At 52.6% G+C, this 22,169-nt stretch overlaps 2 protein-coding genes and 1 pseudogene across 5 annotated transcripts in view; 1 reads left to right on the plus strand and 2 right to left on the minus strand.

Moving 5' to 3' along the window:
• Positions 1–1,116: 1,116 nt before the first annotated feature.
• On the minus strand, positions 1,117–2,359 carry LOC110297504 (annotated as a pseudogene).
• A 2,840-nt stretch (positions 2,360–5,199) lies between these two features.
• Positions 5,200–8,395, minus strand: Clec11a (C-type lectin domain containing 11A). Its single transcript, XM_021168502.1, has 4 exons — positions 8,057–8,395; positions 7,711–7,912; positions 7,266–7,457; positions 5,200–6,424 (listed from the first exon to the last, which is right to left on the minus strand). The coding sequence occupies exons 1-4, from the start codon at positions 8,201–8,203 to the stop codon at positions 5,979–5,981; spliced, it is 987 nt and encodes a 328-aa protein (XP_021024161.1). The 5' UTR covers positions 8,204–8,395; the 3' UTR covers positions 5,200–5,978.
• A 3,293-nt stretch (positions 8,396–11,688) lies between these two features.
• Positions 11,689–22,169, plus strand: part of Shank1 (SH3 and multiple ankyrin repeat domains 1) — a 48,292-nt gene continuing 37,811 nt past the window's right edge. For 3 of the 4 annotated variants that reach the window (XM_021167767.2, XM_029479971.1, XM_029479972.1), the window contains exons 1-8: positions 11,689–12,079; positions 14,460–14,757; positions 14,915–15,118; positions 15,541–15,612; positions 17,826–17,934; positions 18,138–18,289; positions 20,822–20,989; positions 21,379–21,495. In XM_021167767.2, the coding sequence (XP_021023426.1) occupies positions 14,503–14,757; positions 14,915–15,118; positions 15,541–15,612; positions 17,826–17,934; positions 18,138–18,289; positions 20,822–20,989; positions 21,379–21,495 (1,077 nt within the window). In that variant the 5' untranslated portion in view covers positions 11,689–12,079; positions 14,460–14,502. Of the gene's footprint in view, positions 12,080–14,396; positions 14,758–14,914; positions 15,119–15,540; positions 15,613–17,825; positions 17,935–18,137; positions 18,290–20,821; positions 20,990–21,378; positions 21,496–22,169 lie in introns of those variants that run through there. The other variant, XM_029479970.1, reaches the window with a different exon arrangement.

Consider the following 22,169-nt stretch of genomic DNA (forward strand, 5'->3'; position numbering starts at 1 on the left):
GGCTGCTATGAACATAGTGGAGCATGTGTCCTTTTTACCGGTTGGGACATCTTCTGGATATATGCCCAGGAGAGGTATTGCTGGATCCTCCGGTTATTTTTTATTTTTATTATTATTTTTTTTGACAGGGTTTCTCTGTATATCCCTGGCTGTCCTGGAACTCACTTTGTAGACCAGGCTGGCCTCGAACTCAGAAATCCACTCGCCTCTGCCTCCCGAGTGCTGGGATTAAAGGCGTGCGCCATCATGCCTGGCTTAACTACTTTATATACACTGGCTGTAGCATACAATAAAACAGCATTTTTGGCCTTGTTATTGGTATGAATTGTGTTGCATATTAACCTTTACAACATCAGCTCTTAAGACTCAATGCCTTATATTGCAAGGCTTCTAGGAACAACGTTGTTCTGTAAGTTCTTAGAAGCCTTGCCAATATAGCCACACAGATCTCAGTCCCTTTTGTTCATGGCTAGCCAAATCAAAAGTAAAACCTCCAAGTTTGCCTGGAGTGTCTTAGGAACAATGTCTGTGCAGCTGCAAGCTCTCACCTAGCACCGAATGCACACTTTCCAGGGAGACAGCATTTCTTCAAGGCACAGTCTTAAAACAATTTCTCAGTCTCTACTGATTAACCCAAATACAGCAAATCTTTGTTCAAAGATTGAGAAACTTCCAGTTTCTACCCTGCAGTTCGTTACAGGAATTTCTTTAAATATTCCAGCTAAGTGTGGGGAGATTGCTCCGTGGGTAGGAGCACATGCTATGCACTTAGGATCTGAGTTCAGATCCCTGCCACCTAAGTAAAAAGCTGGGCACAGCTGTGCACACTTCCAACACTCGCACTTGGGGGAGATGATTTTTTGACTACCAGCATGGGTAAAAAAGATGAGTTCCAGCTTTAATGGAAGATCCTGTTTAATAAATAAGGCAGTCATGCATGGTGGTGCATGCCTTTAATCCCAGCATGTGGGAGGTAGAGTCTGAAGGAGCTCTGTGAGTTTAAAGCCAGCCAGGTCTACAAAGTAAGTCCAGGATAGCCAGGTTAACTTCAGTAATCTGTTACTTTGTTTCAAGTCCTAACTACCTGGCTTCCAAGGCTGGTTTATTAAATCAGGGTTATGCACTAGCTACCACCAATACTTTTTCTAGCCTACTTTCTTTGGGAGTGCAAATTTGAAAGTTACTTTGAATCTTCATTCCAATAAATTTATCTACAACTAATCCAAAATGGCAGCAAATTTTAGGACTTTTAGAGCCCTTAACCAAGTTACATGTATTTATATTTACTATATGGAGTGGAAATTCATAGCATTTGGTCATTTGTTCAAATATAAGATTTATAAAATCAACAAATTCCATTTTGAGAAGGGCGTTTTTTAAATTAGCAAGTTTTTCAAAACAGGCCTGTCCAACAAAATTCAATACTTCTGCCCTAGTACTAAATAAACGGAATTTTCTTTGACTAGGATTCATTTCCCGTGCTTCATGGACACATTTATACTCTCCATTTTTAGAATCAAAGGCTCCCTTCTGAAGAGATAATAATTTTAAGGTAAAATGTGGTACCAGCGCCTGAATTCCCACTTCCTTTTCACTCTTGAATATGTATCTGTGAACTCCGAAGATGTAATCCCGCTGACTGTGGGATGTGGCAACCTGTCCTCTAATAACCTGAGGGTTATGAGGAAAGAGAGAAGCAAACACACATCTAATAGAATGACCTAGCCGTGTTGTAAAGTTATTCAGAATTATCTTGGGCACATGTTCTTTTGGGGTCTTTGCCTCATTTCTTAATTTCTTTACAAAGACAAACACTACTTATTTTTAAATGAGTTAGTTGGACCATTTGGCAAGTGACTCGAAATAAGTCCATTGGGTGTTTTATGATCTTCATTAATAACGATCAGGTTTGTGAATCTCTTGCAATGGACTGTGGGGTGATCTTTTTCAGAGTCAGTCCTCTTGTGTAATAAACATGTGAATCTGGTAGAAGTGTTGAGAGCTGCTACAGAGTCGTACTATTCTCCCATGAGGTCTATCTGACCTTGCAATGAGACATCCTAGGAGATGTCTGACTGTTGAAGTAAGGAGCAAATTCATCATAAGCCACCTCTTTGCCATTGGGGTCTACTGTGGCTTCATCGTAGACTCATTGTCAGTGGTCTTGGGAACAGGCTTTTGTGGAGCCTTATCACCAAGAAGAGCTCTCTTTGTTTTTAAGTTTTCTCTGCTGCTGCTGTTTCCACCAAGTGAGCATCAAGGGTCTCCACTGCTATTCTGAAGCCCAGAGGGAAAGCAGCTTGCTGTCTGCAGTCCCTTCACTTGCAAATGCAGCCTCTTGAGCCTCTTCAGCAGCGGGTTTTCTTCAAGCCTCGCTCGCTTGCAGCTGCTGCCACTGCCACTCTTCTTCCTGGCATTTGTCCTGTTGTTTCTATTTATTTTTGTTTTATAAATGCAGCTGTGTGCCTATTGGATTCCTTAGAGCTGGTGTTACAGGCAGCTGTGAGCCACCAAGTGGGTGCTTGGAATTGAACCTGGGTCCTCTGCAAGAGCAATGAGTGCTCTTAAACTTTAAGCTATCTACACAGTCCCCTCATTGATACTCTCTTCCCAGGGGACTAGATCATGTCAAGATGATCACACAGGATTAGGCCATCAGAACTAATGGCCTGAGTCCTGACCAGTGTCACCCTCCTGCCTTTTAAGAAACAGCTTTTAAAATTACATTTACATAATTTTTAAGTTTATTCTTATTTTTTGGTTTTTTGAGACTGGGTCTCTGTGTAGCCCCGAAACTTGATTTGTAGACCAGGCTGGCCTTGAACTCACTGAGATGCTCCGGCCTCTGCCTCCGAGGTGCTGGGATTAAAGGCCCAACTGACTCCTGTCGGACTGAGAATTGCCTCTAGAAGGGATAGAGGGAGGAGTCTCTTCTGGAGAAAATTGGCATAGCTCCTCCATTCAACAGTGTATGCAAGGTGACATTTAAGGGGTCATGGCTGAGAGAGGGGCACCAGCAGTCAGAAGGGGAGTCACTGAGAAGAAGAAGGAGGGGAGACTCTGAGAGCCTACCTGCTTCTCCACCCTTCTCCTTTCCAGCCCATTTTCTGAACCTGAGCTTGCATGTCCATCTTCAAATGCTGCCATTGGTTCCATCATCTGATGGAGCCTAGCCAGAGGGTCAGCTCTGCAGTTAGGGTTCAGGCATTCTCAGGATTATAAAAAGAATTCTGTGGTTTGGTTCTTCTGAGGCGATATTGCTTAACAATTAGTGTAATCGTATTACAAACAATTGTGCTAAAATCACATGCAGGAAGAAAAATCACCCTGAACAACAGCAACCAGGAAACAACAGGGAAAGATCCACATGTGGTCAAAAGAGATGAGGAAGTCTGGGCAGTAAAAAGTGCTGGCATACGAGAGGTGGTGCGCACGTGCATGCGTGTGCGTGTGTGCGTATCAGTCAGGATCACATACCCATTCCTGGGCTCATAATGATGTCTGCTTTGGGCTCCTTAGGATGTGGCTCTGAATTACCTCCTCATACTCTGCAGGCTCATGTGTGTGAACACTCAGTCCCTAGATGCTGAGTCTTTTCTGGGGTTTCTCGGGAGGTAGGTTACCTGGCTTTTAAGGACATGCCGCCACTTCTGGTCTCAACTATTCACCAAGCTTCCCAGATACGAAAGCCAGCACCTTCAAGTGCTTGCTGTCAGGGTTTACCTGGTTTAGGCTGCTCCCACCACCACGCCTTCCCTCCCATAGTGAACTGAACCCCCCTTCCCTCAAGGGGTTTCTATCAGGTGTCTCATCCTGGCAATGATACAGCTAGTACCCATGATGCAAAGCTAATCCTCACACAAGAGAAGGGGTACAGACCCCTCTGCTGTGTAACTATTTCCTTCTCATTATAATATCCCTTCATGGGGCTGGAGAGTAAGCTCAGTACTGAAGGGCCCTTGTCGCTCTCACAGAGGACTCAGGATGATCCCCAGTATGCACCGGGTGATACACAGCTATCTCTAACTCAAGTTCTATGCTATGGGCCCTTCCCTGACCTCCTTGGGCACCAGATACACACATGCATGTTGCACACACATACATGCAGGCAAACACATAATTTTTTTTTTACATCCCTCCTTGGAGGGAGGAGGGAGGAGTGAGGGTCATAAGAAAGCAGGAAGTTTGGAAAGTTACAAATTCACAAGGCCCCTCCCCCAGGTCATCCAATCAGTAAACAATCCTTAAGAGAGAGGAGACTTCACTAGAGCTGCCTGTGGGTTGTAAAACGGGGGCATGGGGTAGGGGTGGGGCTCCAGGGATCAGCTAGATTTGGGTGGAATCATTTCTTCAGACTGCCTTTGGTGCCCTATCTGGAGTGAACAGACATCTGTTCACATCACTCCATAAAAAGTCACACAACACCTTCGCCTGCATGCAGTGCTGAGGGTCAGGCTGGCCCAGGACTAGAAATTGTCCTATCAGAAAATAAAGCATAAAAGGTATGGGCAGGGGTGGCTGTTTGATACATGTTTGGCCACTTCCAGACTTCTGATGTTCATGTTACAAGGCCGCACCCGGCCACCCAAAGAGGCGTGCAAAATGGGAGAGACTGCCCCAGCTATTAGACTAGGAGACCTGGGCTCAGAGAGGGAAGACTGACTTGACTTCTCAGGCAGGAAAGAACTGAGCGAACCTGAGTGTTCCCATAAGAAAAGTCCTTGCTTTGTGTCTGACCTCACATACTCAGGTTGTGAGACTTAAAAGCTGTGGTAGGTCTCTCCTCTCTGGAATGGGCTTGATGAAGTAGTAGTACTGCCGTGCCCTCACCGTGCCACCCCAACTGGGAAAACAGGTCCGAGGCACAGGTCAACAGAAAAGAAGACTAAATGTCAGGACCTAGAGCACACCTTCGCGCTTCCTTGATCTCTGCTCAGGTCCAAGGCCAATGTCTGAGATGATGACAGGGCTCAGGTCCTAAAGGTCCCATGAGGAAGCAGGCTAGGGATGTTGACACCTATATAGGTGCATGAATAGTCCAGACATCTGTGCACAAGTGTGCACAACCACATGTTCCTATGCACATGTGCTGACATTCTGTACTTCAAAGCCACAATTACCCAAAGTCAGGGTCTGGTACTTCCTAACTTCCTCCCAGGCAAGATAACGCTCAGATGTCTCCATGACCCCTCAAATTAAATTTTAAAAGGAGTTATTGGCACTGGGCCTATTTGAGACCTTGAAGTTTCAAAGACAGATGGGGACATGGAGAAGTTGCATAGGCTATCTCTGGGGCTGGGAGACCAGCCGGGATTGGTGGTAGTTCTGGCCCAAGGAGGGCTCAAGATGCAAGAGTGCACTATAGAGTGCAGAATGGAAGATGCACGGGGTGGAGCTCAGGGTGCAGAATGCACATTGTACATATGGTGGTTAATATTACATTTAAAAGTTTAGACTCACTGCTTGAAAAACCAAAGCAAAATATGCCTCTCAGACGAAAGCCCCTAGCTTGTGCGGGCTGTACACTAACAGTCCATCTACTTCCTCTTTCTCCCAGATATTGAAGACTATTCTGAAATTGGCCTTGTAAAATTTGCTGTAAAATTTAGTTATTAGACTAACTGAGATTTCTGCTTTTGTAATTCATCTTGCTTCCTCTGCTCAAAGGATGACTAGGACAACTTCAAGACATATATGTTAAAAATTTATGCTCCGGCCTACATGTAAGCAGGCTACATGCAATCTTGTGGGGTTTGCCTTTAAAATCTCTGGGCTGATAATACATCTTGGAAGCGATCTCAGGAGCAGACCTGGCCCCAATCAGTCTGGATGCCAGTATCTAAAATAAAAAGCCTCTTTTTATTAAAATGTATTCATGGTCACGCTTAATCTCTGAGCGACCCCCAGACCCCTAACAGTAGGGTGCGCGGTGTACGGTGCAAAATGTGCACTAGAGTTCCTGGGCAGAGACCGGTTCTCTAGTAGGGGAACTCGCAGACGAAGTAGAGGCGCCGCTCACAGTCATGGTCCCACCAGGAACCGTCGTCTGAGGCCTGGGCCACGCAGTTCTCCAGGACGCCGCCATTGGGCTGATCCGGGCTGAGTGGATGTGTTGCCGCACTAGGCTGGGCGCCGGACTCCAGGCTGAATGCGCGGTGCCAGGCGAAGAAAGACACGCGCTGGCCGTTCTCGAAAAGGTAGAGCCCCTCGGAGCGCCGATCGTGCACTCCCAGCCACACCGGCCAGTTGTAGGGGGCGAGAGCGGCGCGTAAGTACCGGCTTAGCGCATCCATTTGCTGGCGGTCCGCAGGCTGCGCTAAGCTCCCACCTCGGGCCTTGCACCGCGCCTGCGCCGCCGCCTGGGTCTCGAAGTCTCGCGAGAGCAGGAAGCACTTGTGGCCAAGGCGCAGGCCCTTCAGGCAGCCTGTGTGTAGGGTGAGGCGGAGTCAGAACGTTGCGGGTAGGAGGGGGCGAGGCCAAAGCTATACCTTTAGGTGATCAATGAGGTGGAACCAAGGTTGCAGGAGGGGAGAGAGGGCGGGGCCGGTAGGTAGAGGGAGGAGCCTGAGCGGACGAGCGATGCCTGGATGGAGGGCGGGGCCAGGTGAAGGCGGGTCATAAGAAGGATGGCCAATGAGGTGGAGGCAGGCTTACTGAGGGCGGGGCCAAAGAGCTGAGGCCCGGAAACCAATGAAGCAGAGCCAGGACTGCAGGGGGCGTTTTTAAAGCGATGGGGGCTGAAAAGAGGCGGAGTCAAAGTTAGAACCGCCTTGACAAGTGAAGCCCAGACGGGAGTGCTGGGGGCGTGGTTAAAAGGAGACAAACCCTTCAGGGGTGGAAAACCATCAGGAGGAGCCAAAGCGCTGAGGACAGAGGAGGCGTGGATAGTAGGAGGGATTAGAACTTCTGTGACCAGTGAGGCCTGGCCAAGCTGTCAGGGGCAGAGCCAATGCTTTGGTGGGTTGAAAAGGGTGGGGCCAAGGGGAGCCTCGTTAGAGCAGTAGTGTCTTAGTGAGGTAGAGCCAAGGCCTTCGGGGGCGTGGCCAAGGTGTAGGCGGTTCCAGACTATGGGTGGGGCTTTCAGGGTGTGGCACAGGTTGGAGCAAGAAATGTCTCACCCACCTCACAATCCAGCTCTAGATGTGCCTGCACCTCCCAGTTCTGTGTGGACCCTCTGGTATCCTGATACCCGTTTTCTCCAGGTCTTCAGACCTCCATGGGTCCCCTCCTCCCACCTAGGCCCTCTTGGTGCTGATGAGACTCACCCTCCAAGCGGCCATGCTCCCGCTCAGCACGGTCCTGGACCTCCTTCAGGGCTTGCACTGAGTCGCGGGTGTCACTCGCAGCATCCCGCAGCTGCCGCAGCCCCTGGGTCAGCTCAACCACACGGGTGTCCAAAACGTGCAGACGGACGTGCAATTGGTGTAGGCCTGCATCGAGGCTGGCCAAGCGGCCCACTGTGAAAAGACAGAAGGCACAATTAGAGGCACAATCAAGGGCTCTAAGGATATGGAAGGGCACGGCCCTCAGACTCCCAAGAGCGGGATGGATAAGGCGATCTGTGGGATGTGTGACCATGTCTATGAAGTTCAGTGGGTTAAACTCTTGACAGGCAGACACATCTGGGGACCTTGGGCCCCTCTGATGTGTCTGGCCTCCGGGTTGGGTCAGTGCTTGACAGACAGGCCACCCTGGCTTCTGAATACTCACAGATGTAAGTGACAGTGTCCTCTGGTGTGGGAGAAGGGCTGGGGAAAGGGTTGGGACTAGAAGAAGATGCTGTGGTGGTTTCCTCTTCCTCTTCTTCCCCTTGAGTCTCTGTAGTCTCCCAGACCTCTTTGTCTTCAGGGTTTTCAGCAAGATTATCCTCATTTCCCACCCCAGTGGGCAGCCCTAGGGCCTCCTGGAGATTCTGGGTCAGAGAATGCATGTCAGTTTCCTTCCCGCCTACCCTCTCAGCTCTTTTCTGAACCCATTGTTCCATCTAAACCCCTTTACTTTTCTTTACCCATCTGAACACTTCATCCCAAGCCCACAGTGCCCCTCCAACACTCACCTTCAACATCTGTGACTCCCGCTCTCTCTCCTCCTCCAGGGCACCTCCCCAGCCTCCCTCCCACTCTCTCCCAGGGCCTCGGGCTCCATGACCAAAACTCAAAAGCTGAGGGACCACTAGGGCCCCCAAGAGCCAGGCTGCCTGCATCCAGCTGGGCTTCCCAGCACCCAAATAGTAGAGGTCAGAATGCCAGGGGTAGGACTTGGGTATAGACCTAGCAAGTGTCCCAGTCTGGTGGGCAGCTCACAAGCCCCTTGGACCTTCTTTCTGCCAGGCTTTCTCTTCTGCCTTCTCTCCTGATCTGCTCTGTCTCAACTTTTGGTCTCCTCAGCTTCTCTTGGTGAGTCTCCCCGCCCCTCTTGGCTTCCAGGAGGCTCTGCCTCTGTGGCCGGAAACCTCCAACGTTCCAAAGCCTGATCCCGCCTTGGGTCTACCCACACCCACCCCTTGCCACTTTCCAGACCTCTGCTTCTGCCCTCTTTCCTCCCTTTTGCAAGTACAAGCACTTAGATGGATAAAAGGAAGATGGGGAAAGTTCTCCAGGACATCCTGGGTACTGGTGGGCCTCAGTCTTGGTCCAGGAAGCTTCTCAGAACAAAGCAGGCTATGATAGGATGCCAGCTTTGGACTGTTCACTTCTCTCTGTCTTGGCCATTCCTGAGGAGGGGCCACACTGCAGAGAGTATGCTAAGGTTGTTATTATCATGTGGTCACCACTGACCACACAGCCTAACAACGGGGACTCTTCTAACATTCTCAGGCTCCGGGGCTCTCCCAACCTCTACCCAGATGGCCTGTCCTAGCCCTACCAGCCCTTGTGTGTGCCTGCTTGTGGGGATATGTGTGAACAGCATGCATGTGTGCCGCTTAAAAGGTGTAACTCCAAGATTGTCCTGCAGGCCAGGCCCTGAGCAGGTTGATGCTGGGGTGGGAGGGGTGGGAGTGAGCCCAGTGGTTCCCCCATCAAGGGAGGAGAAGGGGTTGACAGTCAGAGCAGGTATCTCCAGTATGTATACTAACCAAGCACTGGCCGTGAGTAGAGAACCCTCTGCAAGCTGCCTTATCCCAGCCTGGACCACTGCAGTGGCCTCCCCTTGCTCTCCCTCCTTCTACAGAGCCCCTCCAATCTGGGCTGCTTGCCTGCCGCAGCCAGAGCAATCCTTCCAAACCATAAATCAGATCACATTACTCCCCACGCCCCTGCCTCCTCACCTTCCCATCAGAAGCAGGAGAGAAGCCAAACCCCGGCCTCCTCGGTCCTCAGTGCAGCCTGCAGGGCTGGGGCCTGGGAGAGAACTGTTTTTCTGCAGTCTCACCTCATCTCCCCTCACCCTCCATCGCCACTCTGTCCTTCCTAGCCTTTTCCTCCTTCTGCAAACTCTTCCCTCAGCTCTTTCTCATTACTGAAGCCTCAGCTCTGACCACCATATGAAATGCTTCCTCAAAATGCCCCCTTTTCTTCTAGGTATGATCCAACCAGTATGGGCTGGTTTATTTATATCTGTCTCTTGCAGACCAAGGCATAGATTTTGGGGCTACTTCTGTATCCCCAAATCAAAGCAGGGCTTCCTAACACCTAGTTGGTACTCAGTTAAACTGATGAATAAGACCAATGTTATAACAGCTTGGTAAAAGGCCTTAAAAATCAGACTTTTGTGTTTAGGTTGCACCAGAGTTCTCAAGGTGTCTGCCTGAGTGCAGGCGCTATGGGCAGTGGAAGGTTCCAATGCCAGGAGAGTAGATGGCCATGCCTTACCCACACCATGCCAGGCTCATGAGTCCTGCAGAGCTTTAGTCCCACAGGTCCTGCCAATTCATGAACCAAAGATCTAGGGGCCCAGGGTTTGCAAGGAAAAAGCCAAGAAGCTCAGAGAGGAGGAGACATGGAAGCCTTATGGAGGTCACGGGTGTGGCATCATGTACCAAGGCCACTGGCTCCAAGCAGGTACCTCACATCTGCCCTCAGCTGCTGTGAGCCCCATGAGGGGCCTTGTAAAGGAACACACCAGTTTTCAAGAAAGCCTAGTACGCAGAGGGCAGAGTGACCTTGGGCAGCCAACTGGCTTCTTGGAGCCTCTCCGATGCTCATCTGTAGCACAGAGGTCTCTCTTCGGAAGCTGGAGACCTCCATATAATGCAGAGGGGCTTTGTAAACTGTAGAATGCCTCATAGCCGCTCAGTGTATGTACCAGCACCAGCAGCTGTTCTCCATGGGCGCAGCTGCTCGGCACCTGGGTGGGTGCATCAAGATGAGGGCCTCTCTGAGCTGGGTACCAACTCCAGCGTATCCCAGGATGCCCCAGAGAAGCTGCAGCTGAAGACAAACCCAGAAACTACCTAGAACAACCCTCTGTAGGAGCTGGTATTCCCTAGTGGCCCTGGGGACGCTGCTGGGCAAAGTGGAAGTCATGGCTGAAGAGGGCTGAAAGATGCTGAATGAATCTGCCTTCCTCTGTGAATGTACCAGGTAGGAGAAAGCTGACTACATGCACACAATTAGCTTTGTGTGTCCATGTGTGTGAAATTGGAGGGGTTATAGAATGCAGAAGGGTATACATCTTCAGGTATGTTCTTTGAAACACCATAGCAGGCCTGTGGAGAAGATGGAGACAGCCTTCTGTGTTCTTCATCCTTGATACCACCTCTTTATAGCTGGGTGGCCTGGGCCAAATTACTTAGCCTTTCTGTGTGCTTTGACAGGAAAGAAGTCCCTGAACCTGGCACCTAGAGTATACTCAAGGATAGCTGTGGGGCGGGGGGTGTGCTGTGGGCAGGGTGTACAGTCAAACAGGCATAAACACCTGTGATGACCAGTGGAGTGGGTGAGCTGGCTCAGACAGCACACAGGTCTGTCTACCGTGCTTCTTGTAGGCAGATCTAAGTATGCAGTTGGAGTATGGTGTAGGTCAATCTTGCATGGTGCTGTCGGTATGCTGTGACACAGGGGTGTGGCATTGTGCATGAAGCTGGGTGTGTGTCTCTGGTTGTGTGTACTGGGCAAGCATGCCCTAAGGAGTAGGTAGCTGTGGCTATGCTTGGTTTACAGGACCAGCTTGGGGGAAGGGGTATGTGCCTCAGGTACTTCCACGTATGTGAGCTCATATGGAAAGTTATGTGCATGTGGGGAGGGGTATGTGTATGTGTGTTGGGGTGGAGGGGGTGAAGGTACACACATTTCGGGGTACAGGACCGGAATCTATAACCCACAGTATTCGATTTGGGAACATACAGACTCTACAAATACAAATAGCACCCCACCATGTGTAGAAAGGGTGGGGAGCAATCTGGAGGAGGGGCTCCCCTAGGAAGAGCAGGATCCCACTAGGGGTACATGGGGGTGAGCAGGGGTGGAGTCTGGGTTTGGGGATGGGGCAGTGGAGATGAAGGGTGGAGGAGGGCGAGGGGAGGGGGTGGAGCCGCGTGGAGGGGGGGAGAATGGGCGAGGTTTGGGGGCTCAGGGAGGGGCGATATCTCTCTGCGGGCTCCCGGAGGGAGGGGAGAGGGCGGAGGGAGGGGAGGGAGGGAGAGAGAGGAGAGCTAGAGAGAGAGAGAGAGAGAGAGAGAGAGAGAGAGAGAGAGAGAGAGAGAGAGAGAGAGAGACCGGGTGAGGGAGAGACAGCGAGTGCGAAAGAGAGCGAGCCGGGTGGCAGTGGAGGCGCCGAGCAGGAGCAGGCGGCGGCGCGGCGGCCCCTGGCAGAGGAGGAGGAGGAGGCAGAGCCGGAGGGAGCCGCGGCGCCCGTAGCCCGGCCGGACCCCAGCCCCGGGGCGGGCAAGGAGGGGCGCGCGGGCGCGGCAGAAAGGGGGGCGCGCTGCGGATGGCCGGGCCCGGCCCGCGGGGGGGGTGAGGTCCGCGGCCCCCCCGCCCTCCCCCCGGCCCTCGCCCGCCCCCTCCCCGGCCCGCTCGCCCTCCGGGGCGGTGGGGCATGGCCTGAGGGTCCCCCGTATTCGGGGGGGTGGGGGGTGGGGGGAGGGGGGAGGGGCCGCGGGCGCCGCCGACCGGGACTCAGCAGCCCCGCCAGGCAGGTAAGGGCACGGGGCACTACAGGGAGGTTCTGGGGTAGAGTGCAATTGCGAGAACTGGGGTTGCGGGAGAGGGCGGAGGCGCCCCGGATGTCCTTGGCCTGGCGCCGGCTCCGGCCTGGGTGTACATTTAGGGTGTGTGTATGGGAGGGGGGGTGAGGGTGTGGAAGGTAGCATGGCCCCTAAGGGTGACATCAAATTGGGTTGCGACCCGGTCCCGAGTGCCACGTCCCAGATCGTATCCTTGCTAGGAGGGTGTGCCCCATCCCCCACGTGCTGCGCCCCCTAAGCCGAACTGGTCTCCGTGGCTCTCCGGGGCCAAGACTGGGTCCTGGTCCCCGCCTCCCAACCCGGCTCGGCCACTCCCCCGCCTCGCCCACCTCAGCACACCTGGGCCCCTCCCCTAGGTCACCCTGGTCTCCAACCACTCCAACCCAGGGTCTGGGCCAGAGCCTCCTACGACGCCTGGACCCGGCGCCCCTTCCAGGCGTCTGTAGTTCCTTCCCACCCGCGCCTCGCGTGCCCATCGCGCCTCAGGTTCCTTCTCCGCAGGCCGGCGCGCCCCCTCTGCTCCCGCCCCCAGTCCCAGCTCCCTCTCCCGACCCAGGGCTATTCTTTCACCAACCTCCCTGCTCCCGCCTTCCTCCACCTCCATTCATTCTCCCCGGGCCCGGCTCCTGGCCACGCCAGCCGTCCCCTGTCCCCCCGCAGCCTCTCAGGGCACCCCCTCTCTCCCCTTAGCCACCCCCCCTCGCCGATTCCTCAGCCCGTCTCGGTACCAGCTGCGTGCCAGCTATTCTTAGCCGCCGAGCTTTTGATTCATGCCGCCCCGGCGGAGTGTGCCCGCTCCCTCCCTCGAGGCCGGAGGGGGAGGGGCCCCGAGCTGTCCTGGGTGTTGGGGCAGTGGAGCCCGCGCTATGGGGGACCTAGCCTTTGCTGACCTTTTATCCCACCTGCCACCCCATTCCTGCAGAGCTGGGGCTGCAAAGGGGATGTCAGCCAGGGTCAGCCGAGGGGGAGTGGCTGAGGTCACACTGCCAGGCGGGATGTGGTGTAGGGCGGTCAGCAGACTGAGCTGAAGACCCGGGTCTCCTCCCGAGCCCAGCGGGTTGAGCCACAAGGCAGGGTACCTGGGATGGGGTGCTTCAGAGCTCGGTCCCCGCGAGGGGGAGGGTTCCTCAGCCCGTGGTTAGACGCCTGCTCGCCTACAGTTCTTGGAACTCTCTTCCTTAAACATTTCGTCTTTCCTTCCCCAACCCTCCCTCCCCCCAGCCCATCCCCACTCCCCCAAAGTCAGCAGTACCCTCCACTGCTTCCCATCTCCATGGCAACGGTGCAGGAGCCGGGCCTGGTGTGGGGTGGGAGGGACCAGACCAGACATTCTGCTTTCCGGTTCTAGAGTGGGGAGTAGGGGGTGGCAAACAGGAGAGAAGAGGACCGCATTTGGAATGGAGCCACCCCTCAGTAGGCCACTTTGAGAGGGACGACCCTCCCCATCTCCTGGTCCCCATATTGTTGCAACTCACTTCTTAGCTTCCTTCCCAGACACCCCACCCAATCCAAATTCTCCTCGGTGGAGCCGCCAGTACCAAGCAGTGCCAGCCCACCCACCCTGCTGTGCCATTCCTGAAACACCCACAGGTCACCTGCAGCTGCCCACACCCACCCAGGCCACCACAGCTTGTCACCTGGACTTTCCAGCCAGAGCTAGGGCCAGCCTCCCTACCCACCCACACATCCTCTTCACACGCCCCAGTAACCTCTCATCATCGGTCTCTTGGGCCCAGCTCAGGGGAACTTCTCTTTTCTGTTCATCCACCCCCACTCGTGTCCCTCCATCCCCTACAGGGACAGCTCATTCCCCAGCAGCAGCCCTCTAAACATGTGGTCAGCCACACTTCAGTGAAGTCACCAGCTCTCGGGCACCTCCTGCTGCCCCAGGCTCAAAACTCACACCTCCATCTCACCTTTACTATAAAAGTCAGTCTCCACCTCCCTGGGGTGAAGGGGCCAGGCTCCGGCCAGGAGGGCAGGATGCCGGGGTGGATTGGTCCACCTGTCTGTCCTTAGCTAATTTTAGCTTCATTTTTTTTTTTTTTTTTGTAGTTTGACAAAGTGGGCCACTAGCTCCCGCGGTGATTCTGTGATTTCTAGGACACACTGGGTCAGCCACAAAGTGGAGCGCAGGGGGGTGGGGGGCTGCAAGCAGGGCCAAGGACAGGGAGGAGAAAGGTGCCAGGAAGGCTGCAGAGGTAGTGCAAACTTGTCTGTGCAGAGGGCTGAGGGCATGTCTAGTCTCCCTTGGCTGCCCCTGTGTCTGTCTACTGGTACTGGTGGCCTCTGAGTGGCTCTACAGTTGAGGATCACACCTTGCTTTTCTCAGCTGCCTGTGATGCTGCTGTCCCCCGTCGCCCCGTGGCCCCACGATGACCCACAGCCCCGCGACAAGCGAGGACGAGGAACGACACAGTGCCAGCGAGTGTCCCGAGGGGGGCTCAGAATCGGACAGCTCCCCAGACGGGCCAGGAAGAGGCCCCCAGGGGACTCGGGGCCGGGGCAGCGGAGCACCTGGTAACCTGGCCTCTACCCGAGGCCTCCAGGGACGCTCCATGTCTGTCCCCGACGACGCCCACTTCAGCATGATGGTTTTCAGGATTGGCATCCCTGACTTGCATCAGACGGTGAGTGGCCACTCACCTGCCAGCTGACAGACGCATTGGCCAAGTCTTTCCCCACCCTCGATCCCAGATCTAGCTGGAATCTTATTCCTTTTCCAACCGACCCTTGACCCTCATACCCTTGACCCAACCTAGCCCCAGACATCCTGTCTCCCACCAGAAATGCCTACGCTTCAACCCAGATGCCACCATCTGGACAGCCAAACAGCAAGTACTCTGTGCCCTGAGCGAGAGTCTTCAGGACGTGCTTAACTATGGACTGTTCCAGCCAGCCACCTCAGGCCGGGATGCCAACTTCTTGGAGGAGGAGAGGCTTCTAAGAGAGTACCCTCAGTCCTTTGAGAAAGGGGTACCCTACCTGGAGGTAAGGGCACAGAACTCTTAACAGAAGTCATGCCCTGGAACCCATCCACTCCAACTCCAAAAGAACTCCCCAGTGGGCTCTTCAAGACTTCCCAGAGTCCAGATCACCAGCTGAGTTGCCTCTGATGGTGTCCTTTCCTCTCCCTAAACTCCTTACGCCATCAAATGAGGGAATCCCAACTACATAGTAGTTCTAGAACATTCCATGGATGTGGGGGGGGGTCTCATGCTTATACTTATAAGATAGAGATTATAGTGCCATAGACCTTAGTGACCCAGTACTCTTGGAAAGGTCGCCCCTACCTATGGCCATTTCCATGCTAACCCTGAACTCATTCTGGACACGAGGAGGGTCAGACATTGCTCCCCAACAAAGAATCTAATAAGTCTGTGTGTCCCCTCATATCCTACCCCTGACCTCAGTTCCGCTACAAGACCCGAGTCTACAAACAGACCAACCTGGATGAGAAACAGCTGGCCAAGCTGCACACGAAGGTGAGAATACCCTGCTAACACCCCCCCCCCCCCCCCCCGGCACCAGAGTACCCTGTCCGTCGCCTTCCTTCCCAGTTTCTGCCCAGCAACCATTCCCTCTGCCAACGCGCCAAGTCCCCCGTTTAACTTTGAGGGTGCATCCTGTCTGCAGACACCCATTCATCTTCATCACACCCCCTTCCCACTGCCCTCTGTGGCCTCACCTGCCCAGACTGATGCCATCTTTGCCTGGTATGGTCATGGGTGCTGGTGCTGGTGGCACTGGTGGTGCTGGTGAGTGAATGAATGGATGGGCACACATGTGGAGGTCAGAGGACAACTTGGGGAAGTCAGTATTCTCTTTCCACCATAGGGATCCTGACGATGGAACTCGTGGTCAGACTTGGTGGCAAGCACCGTTGCCTGATGAGCCATCTCATTGGTCTCACCTTGTTTAATACAGTCTTTTACTGCCTCACCTCCAAGGCCAGACTAGCTAACTAGGAGGACCTGGAGAAATGTCTATCTCCAACTCCCCAGCACTGTAATTACAAGTGCACACAAGCACCCCTGGCTCTCTCACGTGGGCTCTGGGGAATCAAACTTGGGGCTCCATCCTTGCATAACAAGCTTTACCCCTAGCCCTCCGATCTGTTCTTTTAACTCTGCCTTCTCTGCTCAGGAGCACTTAGGGCCCTTTTCTTACTTAGTGCATCAGCCAATTGTCTGCCTCGATAGTATTTCATAGACATCCACAGTTCCCCAGTCCTGTGCCTGTATCTCCGCAGGCTTTGCTCTTTTTTTTTTCTCAGCCACATTTATTCTATTTGGTCCTTTTCCTCCTGACCTTGTCTGCCCTGGCCCTCTAGGAGTTGGGAGGAAGTTAGGAGGCTGATCTGGCCAGAGGGAAATAGTTTTTGACATTTAATGGGAAGAAATTCCCTGATCGGTTTTTTTCCTCCAGGCTTCTCTCTCCCACACCATCCAACCCGATCTTCCCCACCCCCTCCGTGCCTTCTCCTCCCTACCTGTGCCATCCACTGTGGGAGCCAGTGGCCATGTACGGCTTTGTACATGTGACAGGTGTGAGCTGAGTCACACCGCAAAAACAGCACAAAAATTCCACTGCATCCGTTTCCAACATTTATTTTATTTTTAATGGTGTGTGTGTGTGTGTGTGTGTGCGCGCACATGTGAATGCAGCCACCCAAAGCAGCTAGAAACGTTAGAAGCTGGCATTTACCTGCCATTGGCAGGTGCTGGGAACTGAACTCGGGTTCCTCTGTAAGAGCAGCAAGCACTCTTAACAGTTTAAGACATCTCTCCAGCCCCCATAATATCCTTTTAAAATTACGTCTATTTCTTTCTTATTGTATGTGTCTGGTGGGGGTGGGGTTGCATGTTCATGGCTCACATGTAGAGGTCAGAGGATAATTTCTAGAGCTCAGTTTTCTCCTTCTCTATGTGTGTTCTGGGGAATCAAATTCAGGTTAGCAGTCTTGGCCACAAGCACCGTTACCACTGAGCCATCCCACCACCCCCAGGCCATGGCATTTTAATTATTTTCTTATGGATTGTGTATCAAAACAGTAACATTAAGCATATATTCCTTTGAGAACACCTGTCATCAGGATGGATTTCAACACAGTTCACAGTCTCCCTTTGTCTTAGATCTTTTATTGTTGTGAAGAGACTCTAATAAAGGACAACATTTTATAGGGTCTGGCTTACAGTATCAGAGGTTTAGTCCCTTTTCATCACAGCGAGAAACATGGCAGCGTGCAGGCAGACTGGAGAGGTAGCTGAGATTTCCACATCCACATCAGACATCAGGAAGAGAGAGAGTGAGCCACTGAACATGGCTAGAACATCTGAGGCCTCATACCCCCAGGGACACACTTCCTCCAATAAGGCCACGACCACTCCAATAATGCATGTTCCCTATGAGCCTGTGGGGGTCATTTTCATTCAAACTACCCTTTGTATTAGAATATTACTTTTTAGATGGGATCTCCCTGTATATAGCCTAGGTGCGTCTAGAACTCACCATGCTCCTGTCTCTGCCCTGAGCACTGAGATAACTGACATGACCCCCCACACCAGACTTCCTTTCTGCCTTTGCAAAGGGTTGGCTGTGTATTTCCACTGGGTAGTGCTGGCTCTCATTGCAGCTTTCTTCACTCAGTCTCCCTGATCTCCCTGACATCCCCTGTCTTTCTTTGTACACGATTTAGACCGGGTTGAAGAAGTTCCTGGAATATGTGCAGCTTGGGACGTCTGACAAGGTGGCGAGGCTGCTGGACAAGGGGCTGGACCCCAACTACCACGACTCAGATTCAGGAGGTAGGAAGGGGTGTGGACCATGAAGGACTGGGGTGAGGAGCAGGGTTGGGTAGAGAGGCCGGGGACACCACCTCAACCCCAGAGGGTGAGACAGAGGGACTAAAGGTTGTCAGGGGGGAGGGGGACTGAGCTAAGAGGCCAGGGGTAGAGTCTGGAAGTGGAGGCAAAAGGTATGCCTCTGAAGGTCTTCTCTTGCCCTTCAGAGACACCTTTGACCCTGGCGGCCCAAACTGAAGGCTCAGTAGAGGTGATTCGGACGCTGTGCCTGGGCGGGGCGCATATAGACTTCAGGGCCCGGGATGGCATGACAGCGCTTCACAAAGCTGCATGTGCCCGGCACTGCCTGGCACTCACGGTGAGGCTGCTGTAGTCCCCAGATGTGGGGCCCTTTCTCCTTTCCCTTCTATTTTTCCAACCCTACTCTCTTCATTTCTGATCAAAAGAATTCCCCTGATGTAGACACCTGTAATCCTAGCACTTGGGAATTCAAGACTGGCCTAGGTTACATGGTATCCTATCTCACTGCTCCCCAACCCAAACAGTCCCTCTATGTCCCTACCACAAAGTCTGCTTCACACACTGACAAGTACACAGTTCCTCTTGTCAGTCTTCCAGACGCCCCAGCTTAGTCTACAAGTTGGTGGTGACTGAGCCCGCGTATATCCCCCTCCTCTAAAGCTTCCTCCTTGAACATTCAGAACGACCCCCTTCCCTCTGCCCAGCCAGTGCACACCCTACCTCTGCCTTCCCAAAGTATCTGCCCTTGAGGGCCTTAGAACACAGAACGTGAGCCCCTGCTGCTTAGGGAGATCATCTCCAAGCACAGCCTGAAAATCGCCCCTCCCTTCCTCCTTCCTAGCCTAGCACTTCACCTCCCAACACACACATTCTCTCGCAGACAAATCCAGACCCTTCTCACGCCTAAGATGCAAAGCACACCTTCCAAAAACCAGATGTGGAGGCACAAGCCTGGCATCTCAGCACTGGGGAGGTAGAGGAAGGAGGGTGAGGGGTGTAAGGTCTTGATAGCCAAGATCTGGACACACACACACACATACTACAGAGTGAGTTTGAGGTTAACGGTGGCATCATGAGACTCTCCCATCAAAGAAACAAAACATGCTTTCCCAAACAAATTAGCTCTTTGTGCCCAGAAAAATGCACAAAACAAATTAGTATGCAGAGTGTGTGTGTATGTGTGTGTGTGTGTGTACATAACAGGCACATGCGTGTGGAACCTGTGAGCAAGCATGTACAAGTGTGGAAGCCAGAGGATAACCCCAGCTACCAGTTCTCAGGAACCAGCCACCATATTTCTCCAGATGGGGCTTTCACTGGTACTCAGGGCTGCCCCGTTAGGCTTGTCTGGCTGGCCAGCAAGCCCCAGAGATCCACCTGCCTCTGCCTCTCCAGTGCTGACACTGCAACCGTGTGCTACTTTTGGACATGGATTATTGAGACCAAGCTGGGGCCTTTATGTTTACATGACAAACACTTCACTAACTGAGCTGTCCACCCCACCCCACCCCCAGCCCCTGCATGCAGTCTTATTTTAAAATATTCTTTTTTCTTCTGTCTCTGTCAGGTCAACTGATCCCTCTTTAGGCATAGGTGAGGATAGGCTGATTCCAAAGGCTGAGACACATCCATATTCACAGACGCCCGGGTTCACTGATGACACCTCTTTTCACAAACACTTGGCACGAACAATTGCTGTTTATAGCCAGAACCAATGGATATTGTTTGCATGTCTGTCTGTCTGTCTGTCTGTCTGCATGGTTTCAGATCTTTGCTATCAAGCCCCTTAACCACTGCTCACATCAGGCTGTCTAGTTTTAAATTAATTAGGATGGAATAAAATTAAAATCGAACTTCCTTGGACTCAACAGCCAGCCAGGTACTCATCGCCCCCCTGTGGCCACCATGTTGGATGACACCACTGGGGACAGTTCACTGTAGTGTCCTGCTGCACAGAGCTGCTATGGACTGTCTGCACAGGGACAACTGTCACACTTGTTCTTATACAAGCTTAGACTCCTCCCCTCTCTGCACCCTTCCTCTCTTTCCCCTAGAACTCCCACCCTGAAGGATGCTGGCTCGACATGGGTTCACCCCAGTCTTGCCTTTCCTAGGCTTCCTGCTCTGGGTGTCTATATAGCGCTCCTGCACTTGACTGGGGACATTCTTAACACTTAGACCTCCATCCTTCTATCTGCCTTCCCTACAACTCTGCCATGAATTAAGATGCCTTTGGTCGTGGACACCCTCCAGTGGCTCATCGAGAGTCACCCACTAGAGAAAGGTTGAGCTGCATGTCAGAGCGGGAGGGTCCTGTGACGCCATCTGCCTTGTCTTCTCATTGTTCTTAACGGCTAGGACTAGTGCAGATTGGGCAAAGCCTGGCTCAGAGTCTACAGACTACCAGAGGGGCTGGGGAGATGGTGCAACCAGTGGAGTCTGTGCAAGCATGAGAACTTGAGTTCAACCTCCAGCACCCAAGCAGAGAGGCAGAGTGTGGGGGCAGGTGTCTGTAACCTCAGTGCCAGGGGGGCAGAGACAGGAGGACCCCGGGTCTCACTAGTCAGCTGTTCTATCTGGATCCATGAGCTCTAGGCTCACTGAGAGGCTCTCTCAAAAAATAAAGTGGAGAGCAATTCAAGAAGACGCGTAGCATTGATTCCTATGTGCTAGCATTCACACGCGAGTGCATTCATGGGTGTGCACGCTTGCTCATGTACACACACACACACACACATGCACACTCATTGAAGCAGAAACGAGACAGGTATGAGCCTGTATGTGTCATTCAAGGCTTACCTTCCTACCAGCCCCTTGAAACTAGAACTGCCATCTGTCCTTTCTTCCTGAGTTCTCTGTCCCTCCTTAGGCACTTCTGGACCTTGGGGGCTCCCCCAACTACAAGGACCGACGAGGGCTGACCCCCCTGTTCCACACAGCTATGGTGGGGGGAGACCCCCGCTGCTGCGAGCTACTTCTGTACAACAGGGCCCAGCTGGGCATTGCAGATGAGAACGGCTGGCAGGAAATCCATCAGGTATCCAGATTCAGTCCCAGGTACTGGGGAGAGCTTGGATACCTGGGCTCTGCAGCATCCGAAGGGATGGGATATGAAAGAGATGGCAGATTTCCTTACACAGAAGGGAGTGGAATTTCCTCAAAGAGGAAAAGGCACAAAGAACTCCAGGAATAGATAAATGGATGAGGCTGGTTGCTTGATTCACCTGAAGGGCCAGCCTGGGGTGTTTATACAGCGGAGTAACTGAATGCTTAGAGTCAGGAAGCTAAAGTCCTGGGTCTCTGAACAAGAATAGAGACAAAAAAAAAATAGAAGGGGACATGGATGCAGAGATTCCTGACCTGAAGGAAGAGGGCCTTGGATTCAGATGAGGTCTAACCAGGCCCATGCCCTCCCTGTACCCTCAGGCCTGCCAACGAGGGCACTCTCAGCACCTGGAACACCTGCTCTTCTATGGGGCTGAGCCTGGAGCCCAGAATGCCTCAGGAAACACGGCCCTGCACATCTGTGCTCTCTACAACAAGGTCAGCTCAAGCAATGTCTACCTGCCCCTTCAAAGGCACATGCTTCATACCAGTTCAAGCCCTCTCCACTCAAACTTCCTATCTCTGCAACCTCTGCTCATTTACCATTTTCATCCATCCATCCATTCACCTATCTACTATCCACTCATGTATCCATCCATCTACCCATTCATTCATCCACTCATCCACCCACTTATCCATTCATCCACCCACCCACTCATTATTCACCCATCTACCCACCCATTCATCAGTACATCTACAAACACATCTACCCATCCATCCACTTATCTATCTATCATCTGCCCACCCACTCATCTACAAACCCATCTACTTATCCATCCATCCTCCTACCTACTCACACATCCATCATCCAATCATCATCCATCTACCTATATACTCACTTATCCATCCCTCTGTCTACCCACCCATCTACCCACACATCTTTCACCCATCCACCCATCCACCTACTCATCCGTACATCCACTCCCATAAACCCATCATCCATTCATTTATTCATCTACCCACCCATCATCCATCCATCCATCTACCCATCCATCATCTACCCACCCATCATCTATGCAGCCATCATCCACCCATCATCTATCCAGCCATCATCCACCCATCATCTATCCAGCCATCATCCACCCATCAGCTATCCAGCCATCATCCACCCA

Source organism: Mus caroli, chromosome 7 (genome assembly GCF_900094665.2).
Source record: "Mus caroli chromosome 7, CAROLI_EIJ_v1.1, whole genome shotgun sequence".
Taxonomy (NCBI): Eukaryota; Metazoa; Chordata; class Mammalia; order Rodentia; family Muridae; genus Mus; species Mus caroli.